The sequence below is a fragment of the Ostrea edulis genome, chromosome 5, assembly GCF_947568905.1.
Source record: "Ostrea edulis chromosome 5, xbOstEdul1.1, whole genome shotgun sequence".
Taxonomy (NCBI): domain Eukaryota; kingdom Metazoa; phylum Mollusca; class Bivalvia; order Ostreida; family Ostreidae; genus Ostrea; species Ostrea edulis.
Window position 1 is genome coordinate 34,444,026 of NC_079168.1, and position 21,573 is coordinate 34,465,598.

General features: G+C 34.7%; 2 protein-coding genes across 4 annotated transcripts in view; one reads left to right on the plus strand and one right to left on the minus strand.

Moving 5' to 3' along the window:
* The window catches only part of LOC125650765 (39S ribosomal protein L48, mitochondrial-like), a 12,976-nt gene extending 12,034 nt beyond the window's left edge, over positions 1-942 (plus strand). For both annotated transcript variants that reach the window (XM_048879289.2, XM_048879290.2), the window contains exon 7: positions 720-942. In XM_048879289.2, the coding sequence (XP_048735246.1) occupies positions 720-836 (117 nt within the window). In that variant the 3' untranslated portion in view covers positions 837-942. The remainder of the gene's footprint in view (positions 1-719) is intronic.
* Positions 943-1,126: 184 nt separating this feature from the next.
* On the minus strand, positions 1,127-20,850 carry LOC125650764 (WD repeat-containing and planar cell polarity effector protein fritz homolog). 2 transcript variants are annotated; one of them, XM_048879288.2, is made up of 27 exons: positions 20,769-20,850; positions 20,451-20,594; positions 20,055-20,099; positions 18,677-18,724; positions 18,287-18,357; positions 17,350-17,409; positions 16,760-16,880; positions 16,122-16,255; positions 14,983-15,060; positions 11,639-11,739; positions 11,355-11,417; positions 11,172-11,271; positions 9,229-9,336; positions 9,034-9,084; positions 8,482-8,553; positions 8,132-8,223; positions 7,929-8,030; positions 5,787-5,892; positions 5,463-5,577; positions 5,066-5,189; positions 4,904-4,967; positions 4,729-4,819; positions 4,248-4,336; positions 4,041-4,147; positions 3,727-3,854; positions 2,836-2,861; positions 1,127-2,455 (listed from the first exon to the last, which is right to left on the minus strand). In XM_048879288.2, the coding sequence occupies exons 2-27, from the start codon at positions 20,509-20,511 to the stop codon at positions 2,396-2,398; spliced, it is 2,217 nt and encodes a 738-aa protein (XP_048735245.2). In that variant the 5' UTR covers positions 20,512-20,594; positions 20,769-20,850; the 3' UTR covers positions 1,127-2,395. The 2 variants fall into 2 exon arrangements, with proteins under 2 accessions (XP_048735245.2, XP_048735244.2); XM_048879287.2 differs by having other exon boundaries at positions 20,719-20,842.
* Between the last annotated feature and the right edge of the window lie 723 nt (positions 20,851-21,573).

Here is a 21,573-nt window from a genome sequence, read left to right on the forward strand (position 1 = left end):
ACAGGTGTAGTTTTGTTTCCTATGGATTATTGTACATGCAGCAATACTTCACACAAGTTATGTCCCTTGTATGCCATCTTGCGGTTAAACAATCGTATTTCCCTATGTCAGCCTTTGTAATTTTATGATCTGAAGCTTTGACATTTGTTACGTTTCCACCAAATACAGTTCTACAACAATGTCCAAGGATGGGACAACCCATAAACTTGTATGAAAACTTAATAATCTGCTATAATTCACCAGCAGTAACCTCTTACATTTGGTAGTGTAACGAGGGAAAACTAGACTTTTCACCGATTGACCTCATAATGGGATGTAACTCCGCAATGGGACATAACTCACAGTGAAGTGTTGATACTTGTATTGACCCATAGACTAAAGAGTGGTTGTCTTTTCTTCCTGAACTGATTAGCAATTAATAAAATAATACTGAAACAAATAGATATAGAGTTAAAGCATGCACCATTGTCCATCAATTAGTAACAGGTGTGTGTCAAGAGTAGTAACTCTGTAAAAAGTGAAGTATGAAGCCGAGAATACTAAGAGTGGCTTCATAGAAAACATCCACCATAATCATGTGTTGCACGTCTGTACAAGCTTTCGTATGTATAATTCAGAGGACCTTCAAATGTCCTTAAAGGTAGCATTTCTTGATAATGACCAGTTTACATGGATATCTAAAGAGATAGAATTTATTATTATTGTTTATTTATTTGCAGTTTACAAAGGAAGAAGAGGAATTCCGTTATATTCCAAGTGATGAAAAATTAAAACTTTTAGATCGACTCAGGTCTTTGGAGAAAGAAAAACTGGAGAGAGAAAGAAGAAAAGACTAACTAGTGTGAAGACCTAAAACTGAAATAATTTATTCATGTACATGCACTAAAGTACATGTAGATAAAATAAATATTAAAGCCTTTCATATAATAGGGAACCCAGTGATTCTATTTTGACTGTGTCATTTTTTGGGGGGAACACCAAACAGCATGAGGTCTGTTTAATCACCCAAATCATTCACATATTGTCACATGCTAACGTTTACCATATCAACTTCTCTAATACTGCTGAATCAGCTGTAGTCATGTACTAGCAGCATTGTGAGTATAGGTAAACACAACTTTTAATCTTGTTTTGGAGATATCAGTTTATTGATTTCAAAATTATCGAATAAGATATTGCATGGACATGAGATAAGCCAAAATTTCCGGTAAAAAATATTTTGCAACATGGGTGATTTTACACAGAATGCATAAAATTCACACACCTCAGCCATTCTGAATTACATATTCTCTTGTTAACCCTTTGTGTAAAATCATTTGTAGTGCTTTTGGCCAAGCCTACTTCCCAAGTAGCCAACTGTAAAGAAATTTTGTTGTGTTCTTGATGCATTTGTACAAATATGAACCAAATATTGTCAGAAAAGAGGCATCTCATAGCAATATTTAAATATGCACCAATAAACATCTACATAATTATGTTACAAGGGTAAAATAACAGTGTCAAAATGTCTTTGTGCACTTCAAATCCTTACATGCAGGATAATCACATGAATTATGTGTACTTCATGAAAAATACTCGAAATCTGATAGGCCAAGAAATGGTTGACAAAACATAACATTACTGTTGGCAAATTACATCATGTCCTCCAAAGTGACATTATATAACAACAAGTAACATTCCTCACCTAGTGATGTTTAACAATTATTAAAATCATAAGAATTATCACACACTTAAAATTTATCCAAATACATGTAGTTTGACTTTTGAAATTGAGTATTTGAAATACACATTTTAAAAAGACAATATAGACTGATAGAGTAAAATAAACTTGAACCACAAGAAAATCAGAATGGAGACAACAATATAATCCTGGAAATTCATCAATGTGAACACAACTTCCTAGAGGTAACATAACATATTCATACATACACTGTATACAGGTAGTCTCAGATGCTTGTGTTGGCTAATAATGTTTTTGCATAATTTGTTTGTTCAAGGTCTAGTGAGATTCAGTTTAATAGAAAAATAATGCATGAAATTTAGGGATTTTATTGGAAATTGTCATCCTTTGCTAATCATTGTCATCTTCATTGACAATAGTTTTCTCAAGGTGTCAATTTCCAATGTTGCTCTTAACAACATGCTTTAATCTATAAAACGAATGTGATAAAATATACATTGTTGGTTATATATAAAATGTACAATAAAAATTTCACCTAACAGATTATAATGCACATCTGATCTCTACACCAAAACCCAAACACAATGTCTCATATGTATGAGGACTGTTCAAGTGAAACTAAACTTATAATCCGCCGATTGGAAGACGCTGGTAATGAAAGACTATGGCATATAACATTAAAATACAGTTCCTAATATTCTACAATTACATCTGTCACACCACCCCAAAGTGAATGACTTTCACTGAGGCATCCTCGTCATCATCCTCTGGGCTCTGAAAAAAAAAATTATAAAATGATCACCCAAATAGATTCAAATTACAGAAAAACACAATTATAGCAAAAGTCACTGGGATGGCCTGTTTTGCAGCATATTAGGAGTAATTTGTTATATTCACTTTTTTCTATTTTTAGGTACAGTGTATGCTGGGAATGAATATCACTTTGTTATAACTTGTAAATCATCATAATTGAGTTTGCTGTGGCCTTGTTTTACTGTATCACACAAACTATACAATTCATAAAATGTGTGCCGCCTCACTGAACTTGCATCTATATAAAAATTGTATTTAAATATCTAAAAAGACTTTTAACAATCTTGGCATTCACAGATAGCAAACAGTCATAGTAAAATCTGTCTTTATGAGAATCCTACCTCCCTGTTTCCAGTCTCCGGTGGATCTACAATTAGTAAAAGTTGTGTGATACAGTGCTCAAAATGGAAGTCAAAATCACCATATTCCTAATACTGATTCATAATACCGTATAAGCGAGATGCAAAATTGATATTTTCAAAACACATGAGATGTCTATTTTTAGTGAGGTGGTATTCTAGTGAATATATGTTTCTGAACTTAAAAAGGAAAATTACCACAGTTTCAAATCTAAAAACTTAAGTTAATAAAATGGAGACTTTCATAATGGGCCATGAATTGGATTGGTGAGAATTGTATTGAAAGCATGAACAACTGGAAGAGGAGTACTTGTAACTAAGAGCGATGAACCCTGATTTGCTGTTCTACCTCTGATTGTGTGTTTAGTGTACCAGTATTCACTATACAGTTAAAAATATTACTGCATTTCTATGATAAAATTGCCATAAATACTGTAAGACTGCTTATTTACACGTGTGTACATAAGCGTGTTATTTGGGTGAATATGAGACTACAAGTGCTAGTGTAACAAGTATGCTGCAATAAGTATTCGAAGATTCATGTACTTATAAACTTGATTTTTAATCAATCAATGTTCTTTTAACAAATTATCCTGCAGTACTTCAGAAATCTGATCAATAAGATTATAAACACAACTATTTCATTGATGGTTATACATGTATTATTGTTAGTAAAATATTAATCATCCAAACTAATTTTAGAGTTATCGTAGGGTTACTACAGCCTTAATGTCCTGGAATGGTATAAATTGTTATTTAGCAATCTCATCAACCTTGCTGATGATATTAAAACTGGATCCTCGCTAAAAATTCTGCAGTAATCGTCCATACAAATGAACAGTGAAGGAATATGTTCCAAAATTTTACACCAACCTTGTTCCTGCCATTCCGTGTCCTCTGTATGGGTATGAGAGAACCATCCTGGGTCATCCAGCTGTAGGGCTGCAGTATAGTCGTGTATCAGGTCAGCCTCAAGTTCAAGGTCGCCCAGAAAACTAGGTCTGTAAGAAGTAGTTTCAAAATAGTTATTTGCCATTAAAACACACAAATCTAAAAAAAAAAATTAAAAAAGAAATATGCAATACTGATATATGAAAATGTAATTAGCGTTGTATTTCCATAGCTGTCTCGTATTAACGTGGTCTAGGTATGTGCATAGACTTCAGAATTCCAAATGAGACACCCACCTATCTGACAAGTTTCCATTGATTCCATTATGGAGATGTCTGTTGTCCTGGTTTTCTGGGGGCAGGTGCTCCCCCTGCTGCCAGGGGTGCTGACGAGAGGCTGGTAACTACAACAAATCACGAAATATTGCACCATTCTGTTGTGACATTTCCAACTCAGAAAAACAGAACAATTCAAAGTCTATGTACTCCTTCCAAAATCTATACCTCATTAACATTGAAGTCGGAGTGGTTTTGTGAGTTGACATTGTGGTACCCATTTTGTAAGAGGCCATCATCAAGGCCATCAAAAGAGTCTGAAATGAACAAAAAGCAATGTGATATCAAAATGAAATTGTATCATCAACATAACATCTTACCATCAACATGAAATTGTATCATCAACATATCTTACCATCAACATGAAATTGTATCATCAACATGATATTTAACCATCCACATATCTTGCCATTAACATGATGTTTTACCATCAACATCTCTCACCATAAAAATGGTATCTTGCCATCAACAAGATATTTTACCATCAACATGACATTTTACATCATCATATCTTACCATCAGCTTGATGTCTTACCCCATCATCAATATGAAGTCTTAAAAATTTTTTTTATTGATACATAAAACATGATTTGAGTTCTGTGACTGAAACGGATGGACTTCTCATAACAGGTTTGAGAATCATTCTTACCAATAGACTCTGTTTCTACTTGCTCCGCCTTCCGCTTTGCCACTTCTGCTAATGCAGTCTCGCCTTTGTCTAATGCCATGTAGTGGATATCCTGCAAAAGATACACATCTGTAGCAAACTCGAATATTAAACAAACATAAGACAGTAACTTAGGAAGTGGAAATATATTGCTTACCATGAATAAATCTCTTGCACCGATATCAACAGCCAGAAGGAATGCTTTATCAAATCTCGAATACCTGAAGAAAGATATCATACATTGTATTGCTCCCCAAGCAGCTCTAAAGGAGTGTTAAAGTTTGAAAAACAATCAAAATGTTCCATACAAAATGCACACCTGAGGAGATGGTGGAAAAATCGTCTAGCCAATCTGCTGATAGGGTCCCTGAAGTCAAGGATGACAACCTCTGATAGGGGGTACTTGGGGGCGTAAAACGTCCCCAGAGAGGTCTCCAAATGACCTACAGAGATGTAAAAATAGAATGAGGTAGTGAACAAAATTTCTCATATGAAATGTGCATATCAAGAAGAAATAAAAAACAGAGACTTCTTTAATACCACTGCATGATGGTATAAATCTTTACAGCTACATGGATATTTGCAAAAGGAATAAAAATCAAATTTAAGTAATTGTCATCTTCTACATCCATTATATGGCATGCAACTCCATTTTAGATTAATTCTGCCTATTATTTAACAAAATTTCCTCGACAAAATTGTACTAGTTGACTTACTCTCTCGTTCTGCATTGAGTGGCAGACGCAGCAGATGATTGACAATGGCTGACAGACTAGAGTATGCTGTTGTACTATCAGTGTCCCAGTTCATACTGCTCAACAATGTAACTGCCTGATACAACAATACACATAACATTCACGAAGACGGTCTTAAGCTGATTGCCCCATAATATGAATGATCATATGTTTTCGAAAATTATCCTCAAATGTTTTGTTTGTATAGAAAATGTAAACTTACCACCTGAACATAATTTTAAAAAAAATGACTACCTCCACTTAATGATTATCAACTCTGTTTCACTCTACATGCTTCTTACCCACCTCATCAACTTGGCGGTTCTTGAGGTACTCTTTGATGAGTTCTAGACCCGAGAAACGCTCTCTGCTTACTACCCCAAGATGGAGTTGAAGCAAACAAGGTGGACCCCTGTAAAAAAGTTTTTTCTTGGTAGTTAGTTAAACATAGAATTTTATCATTCTTTTAAGAAATGAATCTTAATTTTTTTCTTGATACAGGTATCATAAGCAAAATTGGACGGAAAACTTCATCAATGTGCATAGTGCATTGATAAAAAAAGTTTTCCATCCAATTTTCCCTATGATACCTGCATCAAGAAATAAGGTTTTCTTTGATGCAGAAATTAAACAAATTTTTCAGCCAATCAAAATTGCCATAATCTCATCAAGACAATAAATTTATATAAAATGATTCATATTCATGCAGAATGATAATTCTTCACATACAATCAGCATAATTCAACTTCCCATCCAGTCATGGTGGCTCAGTTAAGTTAAAGCATTTGCTTTATGACCAGGAGGTTGTGGGTTCAAGTCCAGTTTGTACTTAGGCTGTGTCATACCTAAGATTTAACAAGATGTGTTTGTGAAACACAAATGCCCCCGATAATGGCCAATTCCGAAGATGGTCAAGGTCACAAGGGCAAATATCTTGGTACCAGTAGAAAAATCTTGTCAAAAGAAATGCTCATGTACAATATGAAAGCTCTAATATTTACTATTTAGAAGTTATGACCAATGTAAAAAAAAAAAAAAAAAAGTAGGTCAAATGTCAAGGTCAAAAGGTTTAATACCAACAGAAAGGTCTTGTAACAAGGAATACTCATGTGATATATCAAAGCTCTATCACTTACTGTTCAAAAGTTATTAGCAAGGTTAAAGTTTTCAAAAAGTAGGTCAAACTCCAAGGTCAAGGGGTCAAAAATGTTGGTACCCACGGAAAGGTCTTGTCACAAGAAATACTCATGTGAAATATCAAAGCTCTATCACTTACTGTTCAAAAGTTATTAGCAAGGTTAAAGTTTCAGACAGAATTACAGAATGACAGGGGCATAAAAATAGGTAGTGCCACTGATCCTTTGCCAAACAATTGGCATTTAGAAATGAGAGCTGCAGATCTTTCGGATGAGACCAGTCCTGTGTCAGACATTGACACAATAAAGAACCCACACTACTCTGGCCTTGAGTGCCATGCATATATTTAATTACGTGGTTCTTCACTTACAGCTGGTGGTCTCAATATGAACGAAAAATTTCTGGGGAATGTAAAACAACAAAACAATTTTTTTTCTTTCCTTAAACTTGAAGCAATCCAGATTTTGGTAAGACTTGCAATATTGTGCATTCTTGCAGTACATTGATATAGCATTTGAATTGTCATTCAAATTTGTGTCCAAAATAGTAAGTGAATATCTTTCATGTAAATCACTAATGCGAAATTTGAATAATTTTGAATGAAACTTGTTACTTTGACAGATTACACAATACCCTATACAGCACGAGATTACTAAAAAAGAGAAGTCCCACATGCAGTAGAAAATCTGGGAAGAAAATTTAATCTATCCAATATAGAAGGAACACTTTTATCTTTGATTTATGTGTAATGGCTACACAAAGTTTGCTGATTGAAAACTGCTGCAGTTAGAGGTAAAAAAAACTTTAATAATGTTTCATATGAATGCATGGTATCGAGCATTCACAGTATTGGTGTGTATAATGCAGTCCTCAAAATTAGCCACTGGCCCAAAGACCAAGTCCAGTAAAACTGTGGTTGTAAAATTGTTACATATACAAGACCGTCAGGCCTATGCTCTTCATCAGTGTAACTGACTTTCTGCTAAAATTATATGACATGTTGGAATGGAGTGATGACAGTAATTAGTTGTGATCAGAATCAATAGTAAAGGCAGAGTCTTTATCAAACTTTCACTAATTTTGACTGAAACCCCTTAATTGGTTTAAAGTACTATTGAGCTCTCCTCCAAAACTGAGAAAAGGTGATATTTTGTTTCTGATCAGGACCAGTGAATTTCTATTTGGTCTAGAGCGCATGCTAGTAAATAATCCAGATACAGAGGCCTGAATGGCCAGTGCTGAAAAAAAACAACTTTTCATGAAGACTATTAAAGTGTCACAGTAAATATATAAAAATGTGAATCTCCTTACCTCTCAAAATGTAGAAAAAGGGCATCAGTATAGTCCCCATTCCATTCCACTGAATCTGGGTCATGCTGACACCATTTTATTTCCTTCAAGGACATTGGTGTTCTGAACAAAAGATCATTAATGCACTGTAGCCATTCTGTTGTAATTTCCATTCATTGAAAAGATTTTTATTCTGAGGTAACTCTTATCTATAAAATTCTTACTTAAAGAATTTGTGGAGCTGCAACACTCTCTGTGTCGCTTGGTCCTCTGACACCAGTTGAATTCTGAGAGGGGTCAAGGCCAGGTCAAATACCTGTACAGTTAAAAAAAATCAATGAAAGAAGTGCAAGAAAATATACAAATGAATTAGTAAAACATGATCAAATCTACTGAATTAGCCCCAAAACTTTCATTGACTTAATTATTCTATGCACATGTACTGACACATTAGTTACAATCATTATTTAAAGCAGTCTTCAAAAACGTACAAGGATGATCAAGACATGAATGAGAGCGAGGGAGAAAAGTCTTTCAATTCATCATCATCAACCAAGATGTACATGTAATGTACCTGTATGTCCCCTCTAGAACTGGCAACAAAGAACACCGTGCCCTGGGGATGCCACGATACAGACACTGGAATCTGAAAAGTGAACCGATCATTTTCCTCAACATATTTTTGAAATAATCTACACAAAGCTAAACTCTTGTATGCTTGTATAATGCATTGTCTTAATGCATACACCTTGTACATTAATTTGCAGTTGTTACTAACACCACGAATCAAAGGTTGACATACAAGAAGAAAAAGCAAAAATAATTTTACTATATTTTCCTTAACCTCCACATGCTTTAGTCTCAATCAATATCACCAATAAACACAGATAAACTATGACTAACTCCTAAATAAGTCATGATAAGATTCATGCTAATTTTCAAGAAACTTCTCTCATAAAGTCAAAATTCTTACTTTCATATATTATTGATTTATTTTCATGTAGATTAATTAATTAAAGTCCTTATATGTGTAGCATTTGAATTCAAATTGACACTGAACAATGATTTTTGCCAAACTATAAATGCTCGTATAATACAAGTATTGACGGTAGTACTAATATCTTACCACTGATGCTCTCATCATCAGTGTTGCTTTCCTTACTTCATCATACAAAATCTACAAAATAAAATCATCATAAGCTGGTTTTATCACACAAGTCAAATGATTTTCATGGCATAAATGCATGTCACTTACAAAATGTAAATTTTAAAAGTCACTTACAAAACGTAAATTTTAAAAAAATCGCTGAATCTGACGTACCAGAGAGCCGTCAGTACATCCCAAAATGAGTTTATCCTCACTTGGGTTATGGCACTGTGAGATCACATGACTTTTCAGGGGAATGCTGGTCACACTTATTCTCTGAATCTAAAAATAAAAATAAACAATTTCTAAAGAAATTATTCAAATATACATTTACCCTACTATTCATAACCGGAAACTATATTTATATTTCCAATGTTTTTGCCTTCAATATCTTTATCCATTGAAATTTTAGCCATTTTTTTTCATGAATGTAAACAATGTGTGTATGAATCTTGATAAATATAGTAAAACTACTTTAATGGCTGGGGTATTCCAACATAAAAAGAAATAATTTTCATTTTTGAAAATAGTACTGACATGAGGACATGAACTGCAATGCTTCATGCCAGCACACCATTTAAGAACAGCAATGCTTCACGCCAGCACACTATTCATGAACCGCAATGCTTCACGGCAGCACACTATCCATGAACTGCAATGCTTCATGCCAGCACACCATTCAAGAACCTCAATGCTTCACGCCAGCACACCGCAATGCTCCATGCCAGCACACTATTCATGAACTACAATGCTCCATGCCAGCACACTATTCAAGAACCGCAATGCTTCACGCCAGCACACTATTCATGAACCACAATACTTAAAGCCAGCACACTATTCATGAACCACAATGCTTCATGCCAGCACACTATTCATGAACCGCAATGCTCCATGCCAGCACACTATTCAAGAACCGCAATGCTTCATGCCAGCACACTATTCATGAACCGCAATGCTTCATGCCAGCACACTATTCATGAACCACAATGCTTCATGCCAGCACACTATTCATGAACCTCAATGCTCCATGCCAGCACACTATTCATGAACCTCAATGCTCCATGCCAGCACACTATTCATGAACCTCAATGCTCCATGCCAGCACACTATTCATGAACCGCAATGCTTCACGCCAGCACACTATTCATGAACCACAATGCTTCACGCCAGCACACTATTCATGAACCTCAATGCTCCATGTCAGCACACTATTCATGAACCGCAATGGTTCATGCCAGCACACTATTCATGAACCTCAATGCTCCATGCCAGCACACTATTCATGAAGCTCAATGCTCCATGCCAGCACACTATTCATGAACCGCAATGCTTCATGCCAGCACACTATTCATGAACCACAATGCTTCATGCCAGCACACTATTCATGAACCACAATGCTTCATGCCAGCACACTATTCATGAAGCTCAATGCTCCATGCCAGCACACTATTCATGAACCGCAATGCTTCATGCCAGCACACTATTCATGAACCTCAATGCTCCATGCCAGCACACTATTCATGAACCACAATGCTTCACATCAGCACACTATTCATGAACCTCAATGCTCCATGCCAGCACACTATTCATGAACCGCAATGCTTCATGCCAGCACACTATTCATGAACCGCAATGCTTCATGCCAGCACACTATTCATGAACCTCAATGCTCCACCTCAGCACACTATTCATGAACCGCAATGCTTCATGCCAGCACACTATTCATGAACTGCAATGCTCCATGCCAACACACTATTCATGAACCTCAATGCTCCATGCCAACACACTATTCATGAACCTCAATGCTCCATGCCAGCACACTATTCATGAACCGCAATGCTCCATGCCAGCACACTATTCATGAACCGCAATGCTTCATGCCAGCACACTATTCATGAACCGCAATGCTCCATGCCAACACACTATTCATGAACCTCAATGCTCCATGCCAGCACACTATTCATGAACCGCAATGCTTCACGCCAGCACATAAAGCATTAATACACTTTATGAAGTAGCTGGTATAAAGTGTCACAGTTCATGCCCTAATGTATTTTCAAAAATGAAATTCATTTCTTTTAAGTATATTACATGTCATTCAGATGCAGTTAACTTACCTTTCCCTGCACAATTTCATAAGTACAACATTGTGCAGTTGTGTCCCCGCCTCCACTCATAGCTTCTTCTACTGTAAACACACGATGTGGCTGTAAACAGCTGGAAAAAAAAATTATTTGTAGTTCATGGATAAAAAATTTGTAGTAATTATGAGTTATCAACAAAAACAAAGTACTTATTACCTGAAGCTAGCATGAATGGGATCACACTCTGTTCTGGCAAAAGTCAAAATATCTATGTTTGGCCTGCAACATACAGCATAACATACAGCGTCAAGGAAATCAAAACTATGCAACTTTTATTTTGTGATATGAATACAGACATGGGCTTTTTCCACATCTAAAAAATTCTGATTGTCATTTTGGTAGTGGTTTATAGACCTGTAGCTTTAGGAATATGAAACCAATAAGTAGTTTAACAGTGATTTTGACAGAAATGCAAAGAACTTTGGAATAGTTTTACAGACCCATGTACGGATAAGACTATCATGTTAGCTCGGTCTTTCTCTGAGGACATGGGAGACCAGGGCCATGCCTCCTCACTGGAAGTTGGCCACCACACCAATAGCTATATAAAAAAAATGAAATTTACAATATCAAAAAACATCACATCTTCATAAAGTCAAAGCAAAGTAGTCCTATGCAGACCTTTAGTCTGTTAATACCAACTTGATTGTTAAAATAGCATAAGACTTCATTTTCAGAAAAAGTCAAAATTTTATAACTTCATGTAATTTCATACAACTCTCTGAATAAGAATTTTCCAAAATCTTTTAAAAATAAAAAAAAAAAGTTCTTCCATATCCATATATGAACATTTCCATTTTCTTCTCTCTTTCCAGTAACACACAAAAAACCCACTATAAATCTGTGTACAGAAGCATGTTGCTCATCATTAACAATCTCCACCACATCAATATTTAATGTTACCTTCACTGCTATAAGAAATATGTGTTGCTAGTTCAGCCTTCAGCAGTATGGACAACTATCATCAATAATTCATTAAGAAACCACAGCACAGTAACACTCCAAAGAAATATACCAGTTCATTAATAATTCACTCGCTCATCTTTTACAAGACTTGAGGTTTAATTTCCTGTTATGATCTGTAGCTTTCATCAACAAAAAATACGGGTTTTCATGGTTATTTCACCTAATAGAGGAGATGGTATGGTTTTAAGCAAACGGTTAACCGTAAGTATCAGTGTGATATTCAAAGTCATAGGGTACCCAAGATTTTGGATGCATCAAATGAAGTAGGATTTTGCTGTGTTTACATGGGATTTTCTATTATTTGATCAAACAACAATGTAAATCGGTCATTGATACATGAAATACACCAAATAAAAAGACGTTAATGAAGGATTTCAAATTTTGGGTGATGTTTTTCCATTGAATTTTCAAGTAAAGATTTGTGAATAATGCAAAAATAAAGGTGGTTTCATAGTAAAATTTTCAGGTAAATGTTGGATTTTAGCAATGTTAAAAAATTTACAAATAGTTTTGCAAAATTCTATTACAAATTTTTGGGGGTATCCTATGTCCTTAAATAAGCTTTTCATATGTTTCCATTTCCAATTCATATGCATTCGTGTGTGTATTGTTTTATAAATATTTTGCCTGTTTGAATTGCAAGGAAAAAGTTATTTCATTTCAGCTGCATTTCTAGGCTGCATACCATGGATGTAATTGAAGTTGAAAGCCTTGCATCTCCACCAGACATCAGTATAACTTACAAAGAAATACCACCTGTCCTGAATGCTCCAGAAAATACAGAGAACTACCACTGTTTTCCTAATGAGAGTTCACAGGTGTGGTCTCCAAGAGAAATATTTCCAGAGAATATAGCATTCATTGACAAGAAGAACACATTCTGTAGAGCAAGAAAAACGCAAGAGCTTTCATACCCCAAATCACTTGATGCTGAATTGGTCAGCAATCCTAATCTATGTCAACAAGTTTTTGAACTTTCATTGTATCAGAACATATTGTTCAGAAATTCCAGCAATTATGTAAGGTTTACAAAAGGATACACTGAGCTCAGCTTCCAATCCAAGATCAATAAGACCCCTGTCAGTGATGAGCTTAAGGAATTGATGTCTTCTGTCAGCATTAAATGCTCACAGATGCTGAGAGATGTTGGATTGCTTTGTGATTACATTGAACTTGATGCTCAGAAGGACTTTTTTATTTTGTCTCGAGGAAACATGATCAACATCAGAACCACTCTCCATGTGCTTAGTCTGTCTGAGCAGTCACAACCGTGGCAGACAACAAAATCTGACTCAGAGGAAGAGTCTGATGATGAAAGGGATTATGGGTATCTGAAAATATCATCCCGGAGCACAAGAGCAAATCAGAGAAAGAAAAAGTCACAAGGTGGGACAGACACTGGCAAAATCACAGAGCCAGAGTACAAGGAGCCCAGCACCATCAATATCATGTTGAGTTTAAGGAACTGGATACCAGCCAAAGAAGTTTTCCTGAAATACATGATTTCCCTTGCTAACCCTAACCATAATACTTATCTATTAATATGTCATCTGGGTCCTTTGGTAGAGACCCCTAGAATCGCTCTGTATCAGTACATGATATCCAATCACATGAAAAGATTATGTACAACTCAGTCAGAAGAAACTGAGCCCGTAAATGAAGTCAAAATGGAGGCTTATGGAGAATTTCATTACAAGGAAAACAGTGATGAGGAATCTGATGACAGTTCTCCAGATATTGCTGTGGTGGAAACAGCTGATTTCAAATATGTTACTGAGAAGAAGGAGGAAGATGCAAAACGTAAAAACAAGAAAGTCCAGATTGGGGGCCACACAATTTGTGAGACTCCCATTCCTGACCCAGAGTATGTACAAACAATTGTTATTCCAGTAGAATCAGACAGTAGTGAGGAAGAAGATGAAGCTAAACTGGCATCACATCAAAATTCTTTAGTCATGTCAGGAAGTCATGATTTATGTCACAGAAGAGATCAATTCAGCAAGACAGTCAATGAAGACGATGACATTAGTCAGAATTCAAACAGGAAAACTGACACAAATGAATTTACAGTTTCCACTCCAGATGACAAAGAGCATGGAATACAAAGTGATAAAGCCACCGGAGGTCAGGGTTCATGTCCTGATCAATCACAGTTACTTAAATTAACACTGGAAGAAATCTGGCATCACTGGGAAATAAATGAAGGACAGTTTGTGTACAAAGAAACCAAACTAAAAGAATGTATCAGGAACTATATATATGATGTTCCTCCTTTACCTAGGAGAATGAAAAGTAAAACGGAAAAGAAATAGTGCTCTATAGAAATTTAGTTCCATGAAATCATTAGAATATTCCTACATGTAGATAGGAATGTTTTCAATAAGAGCATTCAGAGACTGCAAAACCTCCGTCCATTTCCTTAATATCTGTGTAACATGAAGCAGTCACCCAGCCATGGACTGATCATGCTCACTGTTGCTTCCATTGCATGATCGATGTGCACGCAGGCCACGCTGCCACATACCTATATCACTAGTGACACAATATGAGTTTTGTGTACATACTTTCCTCTACATTTGCAGTGAGTATCCTCCACAGACCGCTTCCAAACTTTAATTAGCTTTTGTCAGTCAAAGCTATTTGTGAAAATTTCAATGAAATCCAAGGAGAAGTTTTATCTGATCTTGTCCACAGACACACAAAAAGACATGCAGGACTGAAAGAATAACCTTCTTGGTTGAGGTTATTACTCTATTTTATGCTCAAGAGAACTTTGCAAAACAAACATCTTGAACAAAGCACATTAAGTAAAACTCACCATATCCAGTCTGGTATTTGCAGACAAGCGTCGCTCGATTCTTCTGCCAACAGGACCAGGAATATCTAGCTGTGTTATCTGTTTACATAAATTATTGTAATCACTCAGTCTGTCCGAGAATTCACAGTTTTAGAAATACCATCTGTAATCCATGAGTGTTATCATTATCAAGTACTCTGAAAGTGGTTATCTTATGCAGAGGGGAGATTTACCCCACTTACCATATTTACAAGGTGAGGTAATACATAGGTAAATTTCCAACCAGTTAGTGGCATATATTTTGATAATGGGTACATAGAAAGGGCTGATGTTACATAGTTCTCTGTTAACTAATACTATCCTTGTGTCCAGGTGCAATCTAACTAAAAAAGGATGCTTTATGGTATCTCCAATACAGACATCTCAAAACAAGATGGTGGTCCCAACAAGATGATATTTTACAAAGTTGTATGATATATTGTTCAGCAAAGACATGCAGAGTACTCTGAGATGCAATTTTTTTCTAAAATGCTTTATCTACATGGTGTATCTAAATGCTGTAAACATTTTCCAGTGTGAATTATATCATAAGACATAAAACTTTTCATTCTGAACCATGATTTCAATCCTGGAATATGTTTTTAAAAATGAGGAAAATCAAATGTGAGCTTGAAAAAAAAAGGACCTTCCATCAAAATTAATGAAAATTATTTAAATATCTCCACAATGAATTCCATACAATATATAATGTTTTTATGTACTGTAAAGCTGTTTTAGTCATTTTGGTAACAATTGGCAGACATGATTTTTATCAGTTAATGCCCCTTTAAGGAGTTCTCTATTGAATCAAGCGAAATTGACATAAGGATATAACTCACCCAACTTTAAACTTCATCAGCATAAATTACATGTTTTTAAAACAATTTTTGTGGTCACATAACCCACCCCCTTCTGATCTATATGTTAGACATTGAATAGCATTGATAACCACTTTCACAGCATATATTACCATTAACTCATGTAAATGTGACTGTTTATTTAAAACATTTGATGACGGACATGGTTGTGTCTTTGTAATATCAAAAGCTTCTACTGTAAAAAAAAAAAAAAAAAAAAAACAACAACAAAAACACCCTGTTTGAAGAGCCTTGAATTTGTACCTTTGGTTCCCACACAGACAATTTCTCCAGTCTCTTAAGACCTTCCCCGAGAGGTGGTCTTTTCACAAAATAGCCATAATCCAGTTTGGGTCGATCAGGGTAACTGGTAATCAGAAACTGGTCACATAAGTAAGCTGCAAAAGAAAACAATCACAAAATGTATATATTTTCAAGCATCCTTTCACTTTTAGTATTCGGTAGTGATATCCATACACTGGCATTAAATTATGTTGTCAAAGTCATACATTAAAAGGAAAAGAATATACATGTAGTTTTCTTATGTTACATTTTGTAAATTCACAAGATTTTTTGAAAATCTGGGATGCGTTCAAGATCGTAGTGGCTAGCCTAGGGGCTAGGTATGGTGGCTGATTTGTGCCATTTTAAAATGTGTTGTTTTTCGTTATTTTGAGCTGAAAAGTAGCTAATATTACCATTTTGTTATTTTGGGACAAAAATTAGCTAAATATCGTGTTATTGTATTTTCGCCTTGAAATAACAAAAAGACAACAACTAATAAAATGGCACAAATCAGCCACTATACATAGCCCCTAGGCTAGATCTTGAATGCAGCCCTGATCAAAACAAGAAAAATGAAATGTGTATTTAATTTTAAAGAATATTTTTAAAAAGCTCACCATCAGAAACCAGATCAGCACTGAATTTTCCCACCATGGACTTATCCAGGAACACTCTATCTGTGGTCCCATTACAACCATTCAACACAAAACTCACTGCTGCCATGTTACTCAGAACTAACTACAAATTTTAAAAGGAATAGCTAAATAAAAATACTCTTTATTGACATTTAAACATTAATTTATAAAGGGAATAGCTAAATGAAAATACTCTTTATTGACATTTAAACATTAATTTATAAAGGGAATAGCTAAATAAAAATACTCTTTATTGACATTTAAACATTAATTTTTAAAGGGAATAGCTAAATGAAAATACTCTTTATTGACATTTAAACATTAATTTATAAAGGGAATAGCTAAATGTAAATACTCTTTATTGACATTTAAACATTGATTTATAAAGGGAATAGCTAAATGAAAATACTCTTTATTGACATTTAAACATTAATTTATAAAGGGAATAGCTAAATGAAAATACTCTTTATTGACATTCAAACATTAATTTAAAAGGAGAGAGAGAGAGGAGGGGAGAAATTTTGGTTTGACTAGGATTATCTTTTGATAAAGAAAATTGAATTTGGTCTCACCTGCAACACTTGTCGACTCCTCCATCTAATTTGTACAATCTTATGTCCTTGCAATAAATCCTAAAATAACATATTTACACAAGTCTCATGGAAAGGTTAAATAATTGTTTAAAAATAAGAATATACCAATTCCTTTATTTCTATTGTTTTATTTGATTTGAAATTATTACATGTATTACTTTTACTAAGTCCAAAATATATATGTCAACATGTTAAGGACAGGGATGTGACTGAATTCCTCAGAAATCAGAGGAAAACTGATCAAAAAGAGAGGAAAACACCTCACCCTACCTGGAAAAATATCATTTTCCACCACTTTAGATCAAATCCAGAGTGTTTCATTTTTTCGAAAATTGAGCAAATCAGAGGATTTCCTCTGAAAAGAGGAAAAATCACACCCCTGTAAGGAGTACAGGTGAAGACTTTTGAAGAAGGCATATTTTTTGATTGGAGATAACCTGCCTTTAAAGATGCTACACTTAGATTTTGGTAACAAATAGTAAAAGTAGTTTCTAAAAAGAAGTTGGGAATGTTCTTGTAAAATTGCACAGGTATGAATAGCAATACCAATAGGCCACAAGAGTGACTCAGGTGACCTAAAAATAGCGGCATTTAATAAGTAAATTACACATTAAAATTTGAGTTATCTTCTACAAATAAAAAATCCTTTAAAAATGTTTGTTCTCTGAAATGAAATTGAACAAAATAGATTTTTTTTCCAGTCTAGTATTTTTTTTAAAGGTCAGTCAAAAGGGAAAGAAACAAGATATCTGAATATAAGCCAACTACCAAAAGTGAGTACAAACAGTTAATGTGACAAAAAACATAGAACAGCTCTATACATTTTAACTTTCGATAATAACGTGTATATGTACTCCTATTTCATATTTCTCTTATCTTGCATTGTTTTCCACAAACAATATATAAAAATTCTTGCCTCCACTTCTTTAAGCACATCTCTTAATTTCTCTGGTCTCTTGTTCCTTGGTGCCCACAAAACCTCCCTTTCTGTGGAACAAACAATAAATAAGACTTTGATATTATTATTATTATAGTTATTTCAGTGCCTTTTGTGCTGAATGTTATCAATCGTCACTCAGTTTGATTTTGACTTGTTGGTCATTCTATGTAATTTAGTAATAGCCCAGGATATATATTAAACTAATCAAAATTTTCATCATTTTTTAACACATATACAATTATTGATAGAAAATTAAGACTTCGTATGGAATTACAGCACGTCCTGACTAAACCAGGACACATGACCTTCAAGGTGTGGAAACCTAAATATGCTGTTGAACCGGTATTTTGAAAACTGAAAATGTACCTTCATCAAAGTGTTGCTTCTCCTCATGATATAGCTGATCTACAGAAGCTGTAAAAGATTAACAACACTGTCATCTATAAATAGAAGCTGTAAAAGATTAACAACTCTGTCATCTAAAAATAGAAGTTGTAAAAGATTAACAACTCTGTCATCTAAAAATAGAAGCTGTAAAAGATTAACAACTCTGTCATCTAAAAATAGAAGCTGTAAAAGATTAACAACTCTGTCATCTAAAAATAGAAGCTGTAAAAGATTAACAACTCTTTCATCTAAAAATAGAATTATTCGTCCTGATTCATAGTGAGCACAACAAGCGGCTTGGGAGTTCTTATGACAACATGTGTGAATCAAGGAAATTCAAAGTGTTCAGCATGATCAGAACCCACAGGGTTTTTTTTTCTCTGTTACACTCCCTTACCAAAATATAAGCCCTGTGGCACACAGTTGCTGGAAATCTACAGCACATTTGCAGCAAGGGAATACATTCAATGAAAGTAGCGTAACAGGGAGAAAACCTGTGGGCTCCAACGATGAATATTCAGCTGGAATATGCTCAGAGAAATCTTTTTCATTTCCACATTAGAATAACCCTGTTGGCTGAAGTCACAGTGTACATTTGAGACACACAATCTTTGTTTTTAGAATATAAGTAAAACATGGTAAGCACAAGAGACTTTCACTCTCGATTCACCATAGGTTTTAACCGCTTAATTCAATATATCCCATGAAAAATATTCATTATTTTCATCTATGTGGGTATCAAAATCATGTTATTATAAGTTCTACTTCATAATGATAGTATTTGTTATAACTTATAAACCATGCTTTATATATATAAGATAAATTGACAGATTTAATTCACTTTAAGCCTGTACTGTATAATGTACATATTTGCTGTTCTTGCCCAAGCAACATATTTTTTTTAAAATTGTAAACAAAGCTTTTACAACAGATTCACTTTTACCAGCTTTGAAGTCAGAATGCTACATACCATTATTGAATATAACATCTATAGAACCGTTCTACTTCATAATTACTTTGATCTAAATTGTACTTATATCCTTTCTCCCTAATGCCACTATCTCACATGCTGTCCTATTTCCCTGTTGTTCACCTTTTGAAACAGTCTATAAATTCATTTGACATTAAAATATATACATACAGTTCTATACATTTTCCCAAAGCAGACATCATCATACTATTTTAATACAAGTGTATTGTTATAAAAGAGAAAACTATGACAGTTGATAAAAATAGATGGCATATCATGTAGTCCAAATAACAGATCAGGTGAAATGTCTCAGGAATGACACGTGTGTCAAATGGTGGCATTAGGGGGAAAAGCATTGATGACTGGTAAACAACAACATATACAAACCAGAATGTGTCTTGTCATGGTAGGTATGACATCCTATTATTTCATCTGCAAAATACCAGCAGTACATAAAATTACAAAATGACCACATCATTTCATATTTCAAGATTTTTAATTTTTTTAATATGATACCTAAAGGACTATTAAAGCTTGCAAGAAGAAAATCAACTGGAAAATTATTAACTCAGTTTCGTAATTCACAACACCCATCAATAAATTCCATATGTGTAATATTCACAGTGAACATGTCAGTATCAGTAGATATATGATGCCAAACTACTGAAGGGCATTACATTAGTTATCATTGAGTTTTCACTTATAAGTTGTTATGGCAATGATCTGACATTTAAACTTGAATCTACTCATTATCCTCTTGTACCACAGAGAAATAATACCCACCTGGTATGTACACATTATCTTTTAATGACCAGATGAAGAGTTCTGTCACGCAAGTCACCATGTTACCAAAATGATGTCACTTCAGTATTTCCCAACTATCACACAACGGCAGTCAAGACACATCTTCGCCACACTATACTTTAGCTGAAGAAAATATGTTAAAACGCAGGAGTTCGAAATTTTATCCACAAGTCAATAAAATTCAACAAAGAGTAATTGAATCCTTATCCAGTAGTTAGTAATGGCTGTTTTAATTTGGTATAATTACTTTAGCCGGTATTATCATGTAAATAGTTGGTAAACTTTTAGCCTATATACCCTTTCAATATTCTGCATTTGATTGTGGATTTCTTGAAGTCAAATGAAAGCAAATTCGAACTTGTTTACTATTCACCGGAAGTTATATTTTTCAGTTGCTAATTCGTTCCATATATGATTCGCGATTAGAATGAACGAAAATGTTTTTGTTTTTACTCGTATAAATAGAGACATTATCCGCTATATGTGGAGTGCCACATTTTGATTTATGCATGGCACTCACGACCGGAGCAGCGAGGATTCTTAAATTTAACGTGTCAACTACAGGCGCTTGTTTACGCTACGCTATATAATGGCTAACTCAGAGACATATATGAAAGGTAAAGATAACGAACAGTATCTCATAACTCCTATAAGCAATACAAAATAGAGAGTTAGGCAAACACGGACCTCTGGACACACTACAGGTAGGATCAAGTGCCTAGGAGGAGTAAGTATCCCCGGCCTTGTCGACCATATACGTTAATTAGGTCTTGGCTATAAATACTAAACAGCATAGCTTACAAAGTCTATGAAACAAGAGCCTGTGGCGTCAAGGTCTACCATGACACAAGATCCCCGATTTAAGGCCATATCCGAAAGGCCGTTATAACTTTTATTTGTAGTTGAAACTTGATCATGCTCGCGTTCGATGCATTTGTTTGGTGTGCATGCCAACGTTGCTCCCAGTTCTTGTATATCTGCATTTTATTTCAATTCATGCTTTTTCGAAGTATTTTATTCTATACATATATCATGATAAATGATTTTTCACACGTTTACTACGTATGTGTCCTGCAAATGCCTGTACGCAATGGCAAAGAGA

What these genes read in the sequence shown, in the direction of transcription:
- LOC125650764 (XM_048879288.2), bottom strand. Translation starts at nt 20,511, where the DNA reads ATGGTGACTTGCGTGACAGAACTCTTCATCTGGTCATTAAAAGATAAT. An exon ending in GATGTACTGACGGCTCTCTG is followed by an intron (nt 9,085 to 9,228) that starts GTACGTCAGATT and finishes TTTATTTTGTAG; the next exon opens with ATTTTGTATGATGAAGTAAG. An exon ending in AGTAGAAACAGAGTCTATTG is followed by an intron (nt 4,337 to 4,728) that starts GTAAGAATGATT and finishes TGTTCATTTCAG; the next exon opens with ACTCTTTTGATGGCCTTGAT.